This window comes from Pteronotus mesoamericanus, unplaced genomic scaffold, assembly GCF_021234165.1.
Source record: "Pteronotus mesoamericanus isolate MK-2021 breed Mesoamerican mustached bat unplaced genomic scaffold, CSHL_Meso_final contig_702, whole genome shotgun sequence".
In the NCBI taxonomy this organism is placed as follows: Eukaryota; Metazoa; Chordata; class Mammalia; order Chiroptera; family Mormoopidae; genus Pteronotus; species Pteronotus mesoamericanus.
Window position 1 is genome coordinate 842,822 of NW_026555239.1, and position 16,179 is coordinate 859,000.

The 16,179-nt window shown below is 57.6% G+C and overlaps 1 protein-coding gene across 1 annotated transcript; it reads left to right on the forward strand.

The window, feature by feature from the left end:
* Nucleotides 1–283: 283 nt before the first annotated feature.
* Nucleotides 284–12,251, forward strand: LOC129077906 (DNA dC->dU-editing enzyme APOBEC3-like). The gene is made up of 11 exons (XM_054582514.1): nucleotides 284–390; nucleotides 514–592; nucleotides 1,838–1,994; nucleotides 3,231–3,525; nucleotides 3,933–4,048; nucleotides 8,027–8,164; nucleotides 8,288–8,385; nucleotides 10,271–10,412; nucleotides 10,950–11,214; nucleotides 11,443–11,557; nucleotides 12,068–12,251. The coding sequence occupies exons 2-11, from the start codon at nucleotides 555–557 to the stop codon at nucleotides 12,072–12,074; spliced, it is 1,371 nt and encodes a 456-aa protein (XP_054438489.1). The 5' UTR covers nucleotides 284–390; nucleotides 514–554; the 3' UTR covers nucleotides 12,075–12,251.
* The last annotated feature ends 3,928 nt before the right edge of the window (nucleotides 12,252–16,179 follow it).

Here is a 16,179-nt window from a genome sequence, read left to right on the forward strand (position 1 = left end):
GACCTGGAGCTTGTAGCCCTTGTCCCCCCGACCGTGTGCCGGCTGAGGGGACCTATGCAGAAGACCCAGCACAGAAGGAGAAACTCCGAGCACATCTGTCCCCGATGCAAGGTCCACACTTTCCCACCACCCCCTCATTCCACAGGCAGGTGGGGAGCAGGCACTGGACACAGGGTGGGGCGGGGCGGGGGTGTGGACGGGGTACAGCCTGCCCCTCCCGAGGGGGCGGGGCCTCCAACCTGCTCTCTGCAGCAGGGCCTGTCCCATCGCCCCAGCTGCCATCTTCACTTTCCCTTTCCCTTTGCAGTAACAGGGGTCCCGCCGCCCAGAGGGGCCTGTCTCCTGCCAGAAGGAGCTCTGCCAGGAGGGAGGGCGCAGGAAGGAGAGAAGGTGGGTCAGAGGCTGAGGAGGCCCCCAGCCCAGGGTCCTCCCACCCTGCAGCCCCAGAGGAAGGAAGCGGGGCCTCAGCTGAGGAGGCTGCCAGTCCTCAGACCAGGGACTTTCCTAAAGCAGGGGCCCTCAGAGCAGAAAGGCAGTGCTCGCAGCTGGAGACAATGTCAAGATGGAGACACACTTGGAAGCCCTGGCCCAGGTACTGCTGCCACTCTGTCCCTCTCTGTAGCCCCTTTCGACAGGTGGACCCTGAGGGGTGTGTCCCCAGCCTGGTCCTCCCCGCCCTCAGCCTGGCTTGTCTTCCCTCTGGGCTCCTCCTCTGCAGCTCCCACGCCATCGGGGGTCTCTGCCCTGTTCTGGGGATGCCCCCACTCTTGCTTCCCAACGGCCCCTCCCACAACGCCCCAGCGTTCTTGTCCTCCTGGTCCACTTCTCAGTCCGCGAGTCCGCGAGGCCGAACCGTCCCCTCCCTCCCCCTGGGGACAGTCTTTCCTGGAATCATTTCGCACACTCTTAACCATTAGACTTGGTGAAGCAGGCAGTAAATTTAGTCTGAAGCGCCTTGATCTATTTTCTATACTATTGACCCCACTGAACACACAGTGTGAGAGTAACTCTGCGGGCAAGAAGAGAAATCTTCTCTTCCAAGAGGTCTCCCCTGTGAGCAGAAGAGTAGAGCCACTCTGTTCCCAGACGCGTCCACACCCTCGGCGTTTGCACATGTAGCCGCCACCAGCTGGGAGTGGAGAGCAACACCGGGGTCGTCTGGAGACGCGCTCACCGCTCACAGCTGGGTAGAGGGAGCGCCGCGCCCAGCAAGGCACACGCTGTCATTCACATCCTGTAATTGCTGGACAGGGCTTTGCCCGGGCAGAGGACCGGCTCTGTCACTTACCAGCCCTGTGACTTGAGCAGGCCCCTCCTCTGTGCCTGCTTCCTCCTCTGTAACCTCCTCTAGATTTGGGGGCGGGGAGTAGAGTTCAGATACATGGAGCTCTTAGAACACTAGCCAGAGCCCAAAAATTTAGGTGTTAACCTGATATTTTAAAAAACAAGCAAACATAAGTGAAAAATCAGGCATGATTTGAACCTCAATATTCAAGACTGTCATTTGGGGGTTGAAGGGGTTTTCTTACTCATTTTTTTCCGATGGGTTGGGGCGGGGGTGGGCAGGAACCTGCGGTAGGGTGGGGGTGGGTGTGTGCTGTTGGAAGAGGCAGACTAGGGGCCCTATGGGAGAGGACACTGGTCCCTGCTGTCCCTGCATGCACCCTCCACTTCCTCTCCCCTGTCTTACTGCCTGGAAGGAAGCAGGAAATGCTGCGTAGAAGGCATGGGGGGAGGCAAAGCACACAGCGGGTACAGGGGCCCCTGTTTTGGAGAAACCAGATGGGAGAAACCCCAGGAAACACTCTGCATTTTCTGTTTTCTGTCTTGTCCCCAGGAACCCAATGGAGAAGTTATATCCTCATTATTTCAACTTTCACTTTACAAACTATCCCACCCCCAAATATGTAAAAGGCTGCTACCTCTGCTACAAAGTGGAAAAATTCCCCCATGACTCTCCTACACTTTTGGAGAGTGGAGTCTTTGAAAACCAGGTACAGGACCCACAATACTGTCATCAAAGACAGCAGCGAAGCCAGGGAGGGGGGTGGAAAAATGATAATGTGTAAAAGGCCAGAGGCTCCGCCCACCACATCGGCCTCAGTTTCAGGCCTCCCTGTCCCTGCCTGGCCCCCGAGCCCCGAGCCCCGGTGCACTGTGGCACTGGACGCAGCCGCGGGCCTCACTCAGAGCCTCTGCGGGCGGGCAGTCTGTCCCCCTCCAGGGCCTCTGCAGCCTTGGGGGGAAGGGCCTCCTAGAGGCTCGGGGTCTGCTGGGCCCAGCGCCTTACGTGGCCCGCGGGGGCGCTCTGCTGGCTGGGCCCTGTCCCAGCCCCTCCTCTGACCCCTCCAGGCCCACATGTGTGAGCCCCGGGGGGGAACCCACACCCACCCCGCTGGCCCCTGCCTGCTCTGAGCCTGGGCCCAGGGCTCCCTGGAGAGGGTTCAGCCTCTGCACACGCAGGGCTCACCCCGCAGCCTGCAGCCAGCGCCCGCCCTCCCCTGGGCGACGTCCCCCGCACGCCAGCCCTCCCACCTCCACCAGGCCGCACCCTTCAGAACCTATTTGGGGAGGAACTCCCTGTGGGATGGGCGCTGTCCCTGTATCGGGACCAGCCAGGAGACGCCTATGGGGGTCACTCATGGTATTTAACCTTTTCTAGTACTCAGGGTTCAAACTTTATGAGAAACTGATGGATTTCATGTTGACACTATACTTCATAATATAGCTAAGATATTATTTAAATATATATAATTAATGCAAAAGTCCTTCATGAGATAGTCTGCATTATTTTTTCCTACTAAGACATTGAGATAAGGTGTGTATTTCTCACTTGCCTCACATCTCAAGGCAGGTGAGCCACATTCACGAGCTCGGTAGACGTGTGCGGACAGTGACTCCCCTGGGCACGGCATAGCTCTGTGGCCATCCTCAGCGGACAGCACCCAGGGACCCAGCCTGGCCCGCAGGGGCCTGGCCAGGAGCAGGCGCTCAGCACGCTTGTAGGATGTGTGAAGGGGAGAACGGATGGTGGAGTTGATGGATGCATGTGGGCAGGGAAGACTACATAAACACAGAGGGGGGAGGGAGAAGTTTAGAAAGGGATAAACTGATCACTAACGTGCCCATGAGACTATGGCCCCTTGTGCCCTCGTCCCTTCCCACTCAGCCTTGCCACAGGCTTGCTGTGCCAGCCAAGAGGGTCCCCTCTCCTGGTCTTTCTCTGCCAGTTCTATCCCAGGAAGAGAGTCCACGCAGAACTCTGCTTCCTGAAATGGTTCAAGAAGCAGAAGGCGTTCTCGGAGCAGAACCTGGGCCCTGACGAGATATACCGCGTCACCTGGTACATGTCCTGGAGCCCCTGTTGGGAATGCGCGGCGCGCGTGCTTGAGTTCCTGAGCAGACACGGCTACCTGAAGCTGAGGATCTTCACCCCCCGCCTGTACCACTCCGATAAGGCCGAGGACCAGCAGGGGCTTTGTAATCTTGCCAAAAAGGTCCAACTCACCATCATGTCTCTACAGGGTGAGAGCAGAGGAAGGGGGCAGGGTTCTGGGAGGGACTAGGACCAGGCAGAAAGGATCTAGAGCCCCCAAGGAGGAAGACGAACGTCAGGTAGCTGACTGCAGAGGTGTGTTGCATCTGAAGGGGACTGGGAAGTCTCCTGGATGAGAGAGTCCAGGGAAGAGAGGTGGTCCAGGGCCGGGGAAGGTAGGATGCAGGAAAGAAGGGGGCTTCCAGGAAAAGGGAGCATTGGGCTGCCTTTCACTCCAGCTAACACAAATTTAAGTGATAATTAAGTCCCTGGGAGGAAAATGAAAGGAAGCCGTGAAGTGACAATGGGGAGGGTGTGTCCCGGGAGTCAGAGACCCTAGGACCCACGCTGCTCCCCAGGGCTGAAGCTCACCCTCATCTCCCCTGCGTCCTCTCAGACTTTGAGTACTGCTGGGAGACCTTCGTGGACCACAAAACAAAGCCATTCAAGCCCTGGGATAACCTGAAAGAAAACAGTCAACTACTATCAACAAGGCTGGAGCACATCCTCCAGGTGAGGTGCCCCTCCCCGCTCTCCCCACTCCTCACCGGCTCCCCGGGGCCTTTCTCCCCCTCTGCTCAGGCCTCCCCTGGGTTCCCTGCTGCCTCCTGGGACACAGCTCTGTCCCTCCCTTCCCTTCTCACAAGGTCCCTCTGCTTTCCCTCCTCCTGTGCCCCTCCTTCCTTCTCCATCCTTGTAGCTGCCCCAGACCGTTTCTCTGCTCCTCTTTCCCCCTGCGGCCCTCTCCGCCGCCCTTCGCCCTGTGCTCTCCGTCTGGATTCAGGGAAACTGAGGATGGAGTTCAATCTTTCTAAACAGGCCAGGAGCCTTCTAAAGAACGAAGAATAAAATATCTTGAAGAAATGAAAACTCACCAATTGCCACCATCTCCAAATTGATTCAAAGAAACCAGCAAAAGGATAAGACCTCATAATAAATTTGTTTTACAAATATCTGATTGATTCATTTTTATTTAAAATCTCTGATATGTTCCAAACATACACCAGTAAGATTTTACTCAATACTATTAGGATCATTTTTGATTTTTAAGAAAATAATTATTTTCATTGACTTTAAATAGAAAGCAATGAAATGAAAGATTAAGCATTTTTCACAAAACTTTTTTCCTCTGTACATGTATCACGAAGTCCAAAGAGTTCAATAAACACTTGTAAATGGGAAAAAGCCTTTCACTTTTGTAGGTACCTTCATGAGAGGGAAGGGGTAACAGTAATTCCCATTTGACAGGAAAAAATCAGTAATGTTTATTAGACTGAAAAGTGGAATTAAAAAACCTAAACTCACTGAGAAACTATCATCCCGAGAGCAGCGCTGTTTTTGAAACGACAGCCCACGCAACACGAGAAGTTAAAGTTGCAGTGTAACTGTAGGGAAGAAAAAATCAAACGGGAGGTTAGATGGTGGCTGAGAGTCCCTCTGGTTCGCAGGCCATTGTTAATTCCACTGACCTGGGGGGAAGCTCGAGACAGGGGCTTCCCTGCCAGAGGTTCAGCTCTGCCCTTCCAGTCCCCAGGCCCAAGCAGGACCCACCGAGGCCCCAGCCGTCTGTCCTGCCGCGTCTCTGTGCGGCCTGAAGCATGCCGCGCGGGCCCCCGGCAGCTGGGCGTCCTGCGCGGGGCGTGCAGGCTGCGAAGGCTCCCGGGTCTCTCCTCCCTCACTTCTGCACACACGTGGGGCCCAAGCTGTGTCACAGCCTCACACAGTGACTGGAAGGGGCCGGGGCTGAATCAGTGAGTGTGAGACAAGGCAGGGGCAGAGAATGAGGACAGTCACGATGGCCGTGGCCAAAGGCGGAAGGGGCTAAGTCAGGGAGGACAAGCAAGCAGAGGGAAGAACTGACAGACCAAGTGACCTGGGGAGATGGAGCAAAGGAGAGGAGAGGAGAGGCAGGGGAGGGGCGGAGCAGGGCAGAGGGCCATGGTGGGAGGACAGGGACAAGAAGGGGCCTAAGGACAGGACACGAGATAGAGGTGGGTGTGAGAGGGGGGCTGCGGCTGCCGGGACAGAAGCTGCCTGGAGGGGCTGAGAGTCAGCCCGTTTCACGCGAGCAGACCGGCGGGAAGAGTGGGAGGGCGAGGGGCTGGCTCAGGGGCTCAGCGCTGCTCTCGGGCACCGGGCCCCGGGCCCCGCGCCCCGTGCCCCGCTCAGCTCTAGGGCTTGTCTTCCCCCGCCGGTCTCCCCGAGCCTCAGATGGCCACCCCCTCCAGACAGCAGGCCTCATTCCACGGGGGCAGAAGGAGGACAGGGCCAAGCCCAGAACGCGCCGGCCTCTGCCTCCTTGCGATGGACAGCAGCAGGGACCTGCCACGAGGGGTGGCTGATGAGACAGCAGTAGGACCCAGGTTCCAGGGCGTTTTCTGGGAGCCGCTGAGGGCGCTGCAGACGGAGCAGGACTGGCGCTCGCTCGGGGTCCTCCCCTGCACCGCATGGGGAGTGATAGCAACCGGCCTTGGGGGCTGTCCTGGCAGTTAAATGTCGTGCATCTAGGACAAGGTCTGAGAGGGCAAATCCCCCGCCAGGAGTGAGGTTGTTCCTGCAAGGGGGGAGGTCTCGATGTACAAATACTCCCTCAACGTACAGGTGATCCCTCGGTCCTGCGACAGGTTGCGCTCACACCACACGCAGCCAGGCGCTGGGAGGACGTGCTGACAGGCCCTGGCGGCCTCAGCAGGTGGCCACGGCTGGGACCCGGGTCAGAGCCAGTCCTGCCCCTGAGCCTTGCCTCCGGGCTTCCCTGAGGGGGACCTCCCTCCTCCCCTCTGGGGGCTCCTCCTCTGACCCCTGGGAGCTCCTCCTGTGTCCTGACCCGGTGTCTTGCCTGACCTTTCCCTAGGAGTCCCAGCGTGTCCTCTAGGCCGATGCGCTCATTCCTGTGTCTCTCCCTGCCCTGCTGCAGCTGTGCCAGGGAGGCCGTGCATCTTAGAGGGGATGACGCCACGCCTAAGTGAGGGGGCGAATTCATAGGGCCTCCAGTCACTTACCTTAAGTCAGCCTCTGCCTTGTGGTCCCGGGCCAAGCCCCTTGCGTATCCAGGCTCCTCTAGACCTCACCCGTTCTCAGAGCAGGGAGTGACCACTCAGTACCTACTGCCCTGAGGCAAAGTCCTTTCCCTTTTCCCAAGGCCATAGGGAGACAACATAGTCAGATTCACACCTTCCATTGCTCCCCTCTCTCCCCCATTCTTCCTGTCTCCAGGCGTCTCTGCTTCTCTTCATAGGCCCAGAGTGGCTTATCCTCCTGTTTGACCCCGTCCCTTCCTCCCCACGCTCACTGTCCTCCTCTTCGTCCTCACGGACGCCTCTCTTTCTTTCCAGTTTCCTTTAACCTGAGCGCAGACTCACTGAGAACGTAGAAGAAGGGCTATAGACATTGAGGGGTATACCCTGTTCATGGATGGAGAGTCTCAGTGCCACACAGATGTCTATACCTGCCACAGTTGGTCTACACACTGATAATAGGGTTTCTCATGGACCATGAAAAAGTTTGTCCCTAAATTCACGTTGATCTGTAAAGGGCCAGTACAACTACAAAGGATGAGAAGATAAGGTGGATCTGCGTACCGGATATTAGCACCTACTCTAAAGACAGAGCGGAGCAGCGTGGTCGCAGCCCAGGCGTAGACAAATGAGGCCGTGGAGCAGATGACGGGGTTCAGAGACAGTCTCCACACGCAGACACACAGAGACATGTTCTTCGAGTTTGTGGCAGTACACACCTGTAAGACCAAATGACATGGAAGGAAATGCATGAAGTGTTTCTGTGCTGGCAATCTAATGCAAAATTTACAGTTTTATGGCTATGTCATATAATTCAGACATGAAAAAACAAATACATTTCACAACATCAAATATTAAAACTTTTGGCCCTGACAAGGTAGCTCAGTTGATTAAGCGTCGTCCTGAGGCACCAAGGAGGCGGCGTCGACCCCAGTCAGGCCATGTAGAAGAAGCAACCAGAGTGTATAAATAAGGGAACAGCAAGTCTACGCGTTTTTTATTCCCTGCCCTCTCTCTCTCTGTCTTTCTCTCTCTGTCTCTCTTTCTCTCTGTCTCTCAAAAACAAATTAATGAAAAAGGAAAACCATTAAAAATAATAAAACATCTGTAGGTGGAAAGAGTATAACCTGAGAGCCTGGCCACACAATGAAAGAAAGCTTTTGCCATGTGACTGACAATGCATTACTAACCGACATGTGTAAAAACCCTCCCTGAGCAAGAGGACCTGGAGCTTGTAGCCCTTGTCCCCCCGACCGTGTGCCGGCTGAGGGGACCTATGCAGAAGACCCAGCACAGAAGGAGAAACTCTGAGCACATCTGTCCCCGATGCAAGGTCCACACTTTCCCACCACCCCCTCATTCCACAGACAGGTGGGGAGCAGGCACTGGACACAGGGTGGGGCGGGGCGGGGGTGTGGACGGGGTACAGCCTGCCCCTCCCGAGGGGGCGGGGCCTCCAACCTGCTCTCTGCAGCAGGGCCTGTCCCATCGCCCCAGCTGCCATCTTCACTTTCCCTTTCCCTTTGCAGTAACAGGGGTCCCGCCGCCCAGAGGGGCCTGTCTCCTGCCAGAAGGAGCTCTGCCAGGAGGGAGGGCGCAGGAAGGAGAGAAGGTGGGTCAGAGGCTGAGGAGGCCCCCAGCCCAGGGTCCTCTCACCCTGCAGCCCCAGAGGAAGGAAGCGGGGCCTCAGCTGAGGAGGCTGCCAGTCCTCAGACCAGGGACTTTCCTAAAGCAGGGGCCCTCAGAGCAGAAAGGCAGTGCTCGCAGCTGGAGACAAACGCCAAGAAAGAGACATACCCGGCAAGAGGACGACATCATGGAGCCCTGGCCCAGGTACTGCTGCCACTCTGTCCCTCTCTGTAGCCCCTTTCGACAGGTGGACCCTGAGGGGTGTGTCCCCAGCCTGGTCCTCCCCGCCCTCAGCCTGGCTTGTCTTCCCTCTGGGCTCCTCCTCTGCAGCTCCCACGCCATCGGGGGTCTCTGCCCTGTTCTGGGGATGCCCCCACTCTTGCTTCCCAACGGCCCCTCCCACAACGCCCCAGCGTTCTTGTCCTCCTGGTCCACTTCTCAGTCCGCGAGTCCGCGAGGCCGAACCGTCCCCTCCCTCCCCCTGGGGACAGTCTTTCCTGGAATCATTTCGCACACTCTTAACCATTAGACTTGGTGAAGCAGGCAGTAAATTTAGTCTGAAGCGCCTTGATCTATTTTCTATACTATTGACCCCACTGAACACACAGTGTGAGAGTAACTCTGCGGGCAAGAAGAGAAATCTTCTCTTCCAAGAGGTCTCCCCTGTGAGCAGAAGAGTAGAGCCACTCTGTTCCCAGACGCGTCCACACCCTCGGCGTTTGCACATGTAGCCGCCACCAGCTGGGAGTGGAGAGCAACACCGGGGTCGTCTGGAGACGCGCTCACCGCTCACAGCTGGGTAGAGGGAGCGCCGCGCCCAGCAAGGCACACGCTGTCATTCACATCCTGTAATTGCTGGACAGGGCTTTGCCCGGGCAGAGGACCGGCTCTGTCACTTACCAGCCCTGTGACTTGAGCAGGCCCCTCCTTCTCTGTGCCTGCTTCTTCTGTAACCTGGAGTGACTCTCCAGGAATTTGTGGGAGAAGGGGAGTTCAGATACACAGAGCTCTTAGAGCAGTGGCTAGAGCCTGTGAATTTATTTGTTAGCTTGAGTAAAGAAAACATGCATAGGAGGAAACCTAGGCATGCATGTACCTGAATTTTAACAGCTATTATTTGGGGGTGGAGGTGTTGCTGGTGGAGTTCAGGCTCTGCCGCAGAATCATGAGAAAAGCATTTCACGGACCTACACCCGGAGATTGTGGTGGGGAAGGTTAATTCTGGTAGAAGTCTACCTGGGTTTCCGATGTCTAGTCTCCATTCGTCTCTCCATGGAAACAGTTCAACCGTGTCTTCAGCCAGACCAAAACAAAGGCCAGTGTTGAGAGTTTCTGTTTCACATTAACGCTGAGTCATTCGGTGCCCATGCAGCTGCTGTAGCCCTGGAATTGCTATGTCCCATGCAGAGAGCACACAGACAAACAGGGTGCGTGCAGGTCACCAAGCCAGAGAGAGACAGAGCGCCCTTCTTCCTCCGGGGTTATGTCATCTTGGCAAGGGCCAGGAGCTTTTTCAAAATAACCAATCAACTTCCTGGACTTCTGATGGTCCACGCCCTAGTTACACAGAGAGGCCTCTGTGGTCAAGCGCCCGCCCCCTGCTCCTGGGGAGAGTTCCTGTGCCCCTAGGATTCAGTGTCCTCGGTGCCAGTGTCTGGAGTGTGAGAATGAGTCTGTAAAGCTATAGCTTCCTAGCCAAGCAGGCAGGCTTTTGCTCCCCAGTTTATTAAGCTCAATGTCTAATTCCCATTGCTGGCTTTCTTATGAATTGCTAGATGACTGCCTATGGTAACAGAGAAAGTTTTATTACTCATTCCTATGTTCAAAGGTGTTGGGGATGGGAGAGCAGGAAGCCAGGGTGGGGGTGGGTGTGTGCTGTTAGATGTGGATCCCATGGGAAAGGACACCGGTCCTTGTTGTCCCCGCAGACCTCTGTCTTCCTTCCTGGGAGACATGCCGGGGAGAAAGGGTTGAGGGGAGATGCAGAGTCCAGGGGGTCAGGAGGCCAAGTTCAGAAGAAGCGGGAGGGGGGAAACTCCAGTGACTGCGTTTTCTGTGTTCTCTCCTGCCCCCGCATCCCGACGGACAGGTTACTTCCCGGGACCTACAACTTCCACTTCCCCAACCTGCTGAATGCCCCCGGGCGGAACTCCACCTACCTGTGTTTCGAGGTGGAAAAAATCCAGGGCAATGATGCTGAGTCTTGCCACATGGGGGTCTTTCAAAATCAGGTACAAGATCCTTGACACTGCCATTAAAGGGACAGATGTGGGAAAATTATAAATGTAAAATGCCAGAGGCTCCGCCCACCACATCGGCCTCAGTTTCAGGCTTCCCTGTTCCTGCCTGGCCCCCGAGCCCCGGTGCACTGTGGCACTGGACGCAGCCGCGGGCCTCACTCAGAGCCTCTGCGGGCAGGCAGTCTGTCCCCCTCCAGGGCCTCTGCAGCCTTGGAGGGAAGGGCCTCCTAGAGGCTCGGGGTCTGCTGGGCCCAGCGCCTTACGTGGCCCGCGGGGGCGCTCTGCTGGCTGGGCCCTGTCCCAGCCCCTCCTCTGACCCCTCCAGGCCCACATGTGTGAGCCCCGGGGGGAACCCACACCCACCCCGCTGGCCCCTGCCTGCTCTGAGCCTGGGCCCAGGGCTCCCTGGAGAGGGTTCAGCCTCTGCAGACGCAGGGCTCACCCCGCAGCCTGCAGCCAGCGCCCGCCCTCCCCTGGGCGACGTCCCCCGCACGCCAGCCCTCCCATCCACTGTCCGTCTATCTGTAGGACTCTGTCCACGCAGAACTCTGCTTCCTGAATTGGTTCCGTGTCCAAAATCTGTCTCCTCGTGTGGATTACCAAGTGACCTGGTACCTTTCCTGGAGCCCCTGCTTCTACTGTGCAATGAAAGTGGTCAAGTTCCTGAGGAAGCACAAAAAAGTGCGCCTGAACATCTTTGCCTCCCGCCTCTACATGTATGACCACAGAGAGCAGCACGGACTTCGAAACCTGGAACAGGCAGGGGCCCAGGTGGCCATGATGTCTCCCGAATGTGAGTGCAGAGGGAGCCGCGGCAGGGAGCCGGTCCGAGGGATAGGACCGGGCAGGGGGGCACCTAGAACTCCCCAGGGAGAGTGGGTGGAAGGGGAATAGGGGAAACTGAGGTAGGAGTGCTGGCGCCTTTCAGGGAAGAGACCAGGTCCTGAGGGGCGAGGCCAGGGAGGATGAGGAGAGAGGTGCCGTGGCCAGACCTGACCACTCTCTTCCCTCTTTGCGCCAGTGTTTGAATACTGCTGGGATAACTTTGTGTACCATGGCGGCAACAACTTCAGATATTGGAAGGGTGTGCGCCGCAATTATAATACTCTGGTTGAGGAGCTTGATGAAATCCTCGAGTAAGTGTTTCCTCAGCCCCCTCTGCCTCCCCCGGCCCCACCCCCCTGCCCCCCCTCCCCTCCCACCACCTACCCCTGAGCCTGGGCCTCTGGGCCTCTCTGTGCCTTCAGCTGCACCCCTGCCCTGCGCTTTTCCCTTCACCCCTCAAGGCCTCCCTCTCCCCGAGGGAGGGAGCCCCCACCCATTAATTGGGCCCTCCCATTTCACCACCTTAACCAAATCCTGTTATTAACATGAACATAAATGGTCATGAATGTGCACAAGTGTGACAATCAGACAGGCTGGCGAACCACAGAAGGAGGGCACTGGGCTGCCAGGGCTCCCCGGTGCGCCCGGTGGCGGCCCCTGGTGGCTGGAATGGCCTGAGCCTTCCTGCAGCTGGAAGGAAACGACCTGATTCTGAGAGAGGCCTTCATTCCCGTGGCAAAGGCCACTCGGCCACTTCCTGCTCAGGCCACTCGGCCTCTGGAAGGCGGTCAGAAGGGTCCAACTGCTGTCTCTTCATCCAGCAGGTGAGGATAACGTCAGGGTCCCCAGGAGGAGGCCCCCGAGCAGGGTCCACAGGAGGTGGAGCGTCTCCGAGGGAGCTGAGCCCAGCTTGGGGCCCAGGGCTCCGATGTGAACAAGCCTCGCCAAGACCCAGAAGACACAGGCTTGTCCCTAGTTCTCCGAATGGCCCTTCCCCGCTCTCCAGCCACATACGAACGCTCTCCCTCTGCTCTTGGGAGAAGGCGACTTTGAGAGATCCTTCTCTGCTCTTCCCTCACTTTGGCCAAATCGAATAAAGCCTCTGTGAATAAAGCCGGGCTCCGGTGTGTCAGTGCTCTGGCTCCCTAGCACATGGGGCCCAGCACCTGAATCCTGGGAGGTGGCTCAGTGACTGCTCCATGGACCAGGTGACTTAACTAGACGTTTATCCCCTCGTGGTTCTGGAGGGTGGACGTCCAAGATCGAGGTGTCTGCAGGGGGGTTGTTCCTGGGGCCTGCCTCTGGCTGCAGATGGCCGCCTTCTCCCCCGGCCCTGCTTGGTCTTTCCTCTGTGCATGACCCCTGGTGAGACCCTGTTGTTCCTCTGTGTGTCCCAACTCCCTCTTCTTGTAAGGACATCAGTCAGGTTGGAGCAAGGTCTTTCCTCGGTGTCTCGTCTACAGTTAATCAGCTCTCTAAAGGCCGCATCTCAAATGCAGTCACATTCTGAGATCCTGGGGTAGGACCTCAGCATGTCAGTTTGGAGTAGGGGACTGAGCTCAGCCCATAATGACCAAGGAGCTTCCTGAGCCAGGGGGTTCAGTACAAGCCTGAGCCTTGTCCTGTGTGTCAGTCTCCCATGTGACGGCCAACCTGACCCTGACTCACTTGCATCCATTCCGGACGTTGCTGCGCTGGAGCTCCAGCCCCCCCCTCACCCTGGCACCATCGCCCCCTCACCCCCGCCCCACCGCCCCCACCAGTAGCCTTTCCCTGGTCCCTGCCTGGGGAAACTTGGCAGAGCTCCCTTTGGGGATTGTGATGGAGAAGGAGCAGAAAGAAAATGAGTGGTTAATTTACGTTGACATTTAAATAAATTTTACAGCAACAGTGGGATCGGGCACGTGAGGGGGAAGTTATCAGAGCTTCCCAAACAGCAGAGTAGAAAGTGGAGAGCAGCCAGGAATCAGGCCAGAGACATGGCTGCTCAGGCGCTCAGTGTGGACCATGGGTGATGCTACCTGGTCCTTGGGCCACAGCGTTGACACCCACGTGACCCTCCTGGGGACGGACTGAGTCAAGACCCAGACAGGGTGGGCTGGGCCGTGGGGCAGCCAGCAGGGAGCAGATGATGATCATGATATGCTGGGATTCTGGGCAGGCAGCCGGGAGGAAGGAAAAGCAAGAGGAAAGGTGTGCGTTGGGAATACGACCATAGAATCATTTCGGAGAATGCCCTGGGTCTCCCACGGCCAGCAGTTTCTCCCTCGATCTTGGCCAGCCAGGTGTAAGTTGGCAGACACCAGTCTCTTCACATCCCCTCCCTGTCTGCACTGCTGCCTGGGGTGTAGAGAACAGTCCAGGCATCTTTGGCTGCCTCAGTCCATCTATTTCGATGCTCCGCTCTCTGTGCTTCCTCCACGGGGGGAAGCGCATGGCGGCTCAGATGTGGACCGGCCAGAGGGTCCGGCCTGTGTGGGTCATCAAACCTGGCCAGAGGGTCCCACTGAGAATGCCTCCTCTTCCTGGGAGGAAGGATGAAGCAGAAGGTCAGTTTTAGATATCTGTGGGGACCTCCAGGACACCTCTTCCAAGACAGCCCCGTCTTGCTCTGGCACATCTCCATTCGTTGCTCCTCTCCGACAGCTCCTGGGATTCTCCAGCCAGAGCGCGAGTGCCGTCGACCGCGTGGACGCTGGCCCTGGGCTGCTGCAGCCCGGCAGCCCTGGGTGGTTGCTTACCTCCAACAGGAAAGTCCCTGCACTGGCTGCAGAGTGGGCACGGTGACTCCGCAGTCACTCAGGGCCCACACGACTGCCAGCTTCCTGCTATGCTATCCTCAGGATGTGCGGGGACTTGGTCCTCGTGGCCCAAAATGTAGCCACATGTAACATCGGCATTTGTCAGCCCAATGAGGGAAGAGGAGCAGAAAGGGGAAGATGACCAGTCCAGCTGCTCCTAAGGAAGGGTCCCAGATGCTGCTATAAGGAGTTTATTTTCACATCTCCCTGACCAGGACTTAGTCACTCGGCCACACCTAGCAGCAAAGGAGTCTGGGAAACGTAGCCTTTATTTTTGATGGCTGTATAATTTGCTAAACAATCAGGGGCTATACATTTTGAAATAGGAGTATTAATACAATAGAACAGCCCTGGCTGATGTGGCTCATTGGATTGAGCCCTGGCCTCCAAACTGAAAGGTCGTTGGTTCAATTCCTGGTTAGGGCTCATACCTGGGTTGGGGACATGAGAGATTCTTTCCCTCTCTTTCTCCCTCCCTTTTCCTCTCTCTAAAAATAAATAAATACAAAAAAATACACATGGCACACTTTATAGCTTCTACAACATACATGACAAAGTTTTCAAAAACAAATGTGAAATATGTATGTACTGTGAAGAGTATCCCTTCAACGTTCACGTCCTTCCCAGAACCTCAGAAGGTGATCTTACTTGGGCATAGCATCCTTGCACACGTAACTAGCAATGGTGAGGCCGCGCTGACGTGTGCCAGCCCTTCATCTAACACGACTGGTGTCCTTGTAAGAAGAGGAGACACGCGGATCAGGACTTGCAGCGGGAAGGCCATGTGAGGACAGAGGTTGGAGGGACGTTGTACGAGCCCAGGATTTCGGGCCACAGCAGAGGGGAAAGGCCCCACCTGTGGCAGACACGGGGGCCGTCACAGAAAGCTCTGTCCTCCCGAGCTGTGGAAGACACGCTTGTGTTGCTTAAAGCCACCCCACATGTGGCAGTTTGTAAGGCTGGGTTGGGTTGGAAAGTCCACCCTCCCATGCCCCGTCCTAGCTGAGTGGCCCTGGGCAGAGCCCCCCGGTCTCAGTCTCCCACGTCTGCCAGCGCTCTGCTGAGAGTCACGGCGGGTCGGTCCTGGGCAGCTCCCCCCAGGGCCGTGCGGGCACATCGCAGCGGGGAGCCTTTGGCACCCAGCCTGCCTCCTGGTGTGCGGGCCCTATGAGCAGAACGGAGCCTTCCCCGTGCGCTGCGTGAGCCCAGAGCTCCCGGCCTCCTGCCAGCAGGCAGCCCCCTGACCTGCACAGCCCGAACCCGTTCCTAAAATCGGCCCCTCCCGAAGCCTCCTGAGACGGGGAGGGGGTCTCCTGTGCCAGATGGGGAAACGGAGGCCCTGAGGAGCTGCGGGGCTTGTCCAGGAGCCTCACGGCTAGAGCCTCCTGCTGGCTCGTCCGCTGCCCTTGCTCTGCCCGCCGAGCCCCCTCCTCATCTCTTCTCGCCCACAACACCTCCTGCTGCTGGTTCAAAGGACCGGTTCTCGCTGTCGCTGCCTTTAAATACGGGAGTCCCGCGTCCCGCAACTTCTCTCTGGTTCCCGGGTGCTTGTGGGGCCTTGACCGGCGTGGCTGTGGCCCTGGGAGAGTCCTGTGGACTATCCTGGACTGTGGTTGGGGGAGCGTTGGGCAGGCATCAAAGGCTGGCGTGGGCCCTGGCTCTGCCGCCCACCAGCTGAGAGGTGGGGGGCGAGGCCTTCCCCTCTGAGCGTCGGCGTCCCCGTCCGTGAAATGGGCATGACATGCCGGCCTTGCCGGGCTCTCCTGGGAAGCGGAGGGACGAGGAAGCACTTTGTTAACCCGTGAGTGCGGGCACGCGCGTGGGAACGTGTCAGCCGCGGTCCGCCAGTCATCCTTTGACCCTCCCCCAAGCCTTGACTGAGGTCCTGGCACGTGCCAGGCACTGTTCCAGGTGCCGGGGTCCGGCAAGGCGCAGAGCGGCAGCCGTCCCTGCCCTCACGTGGCTCTCGTCTACACTGATACACAAGCGTGCGTGCTGTCAGACGGCGGTCAGGGCTGCAAAGGCGGCGTCAGGACAGGGAGAGGGATGGGCGGGGTGCGGGCTTCCCTGGGCAGTTCGCTGGTGGCGTTCATGATCCGGGACCTGGACGAAGTGGGGGGCGAGCCCGCGGG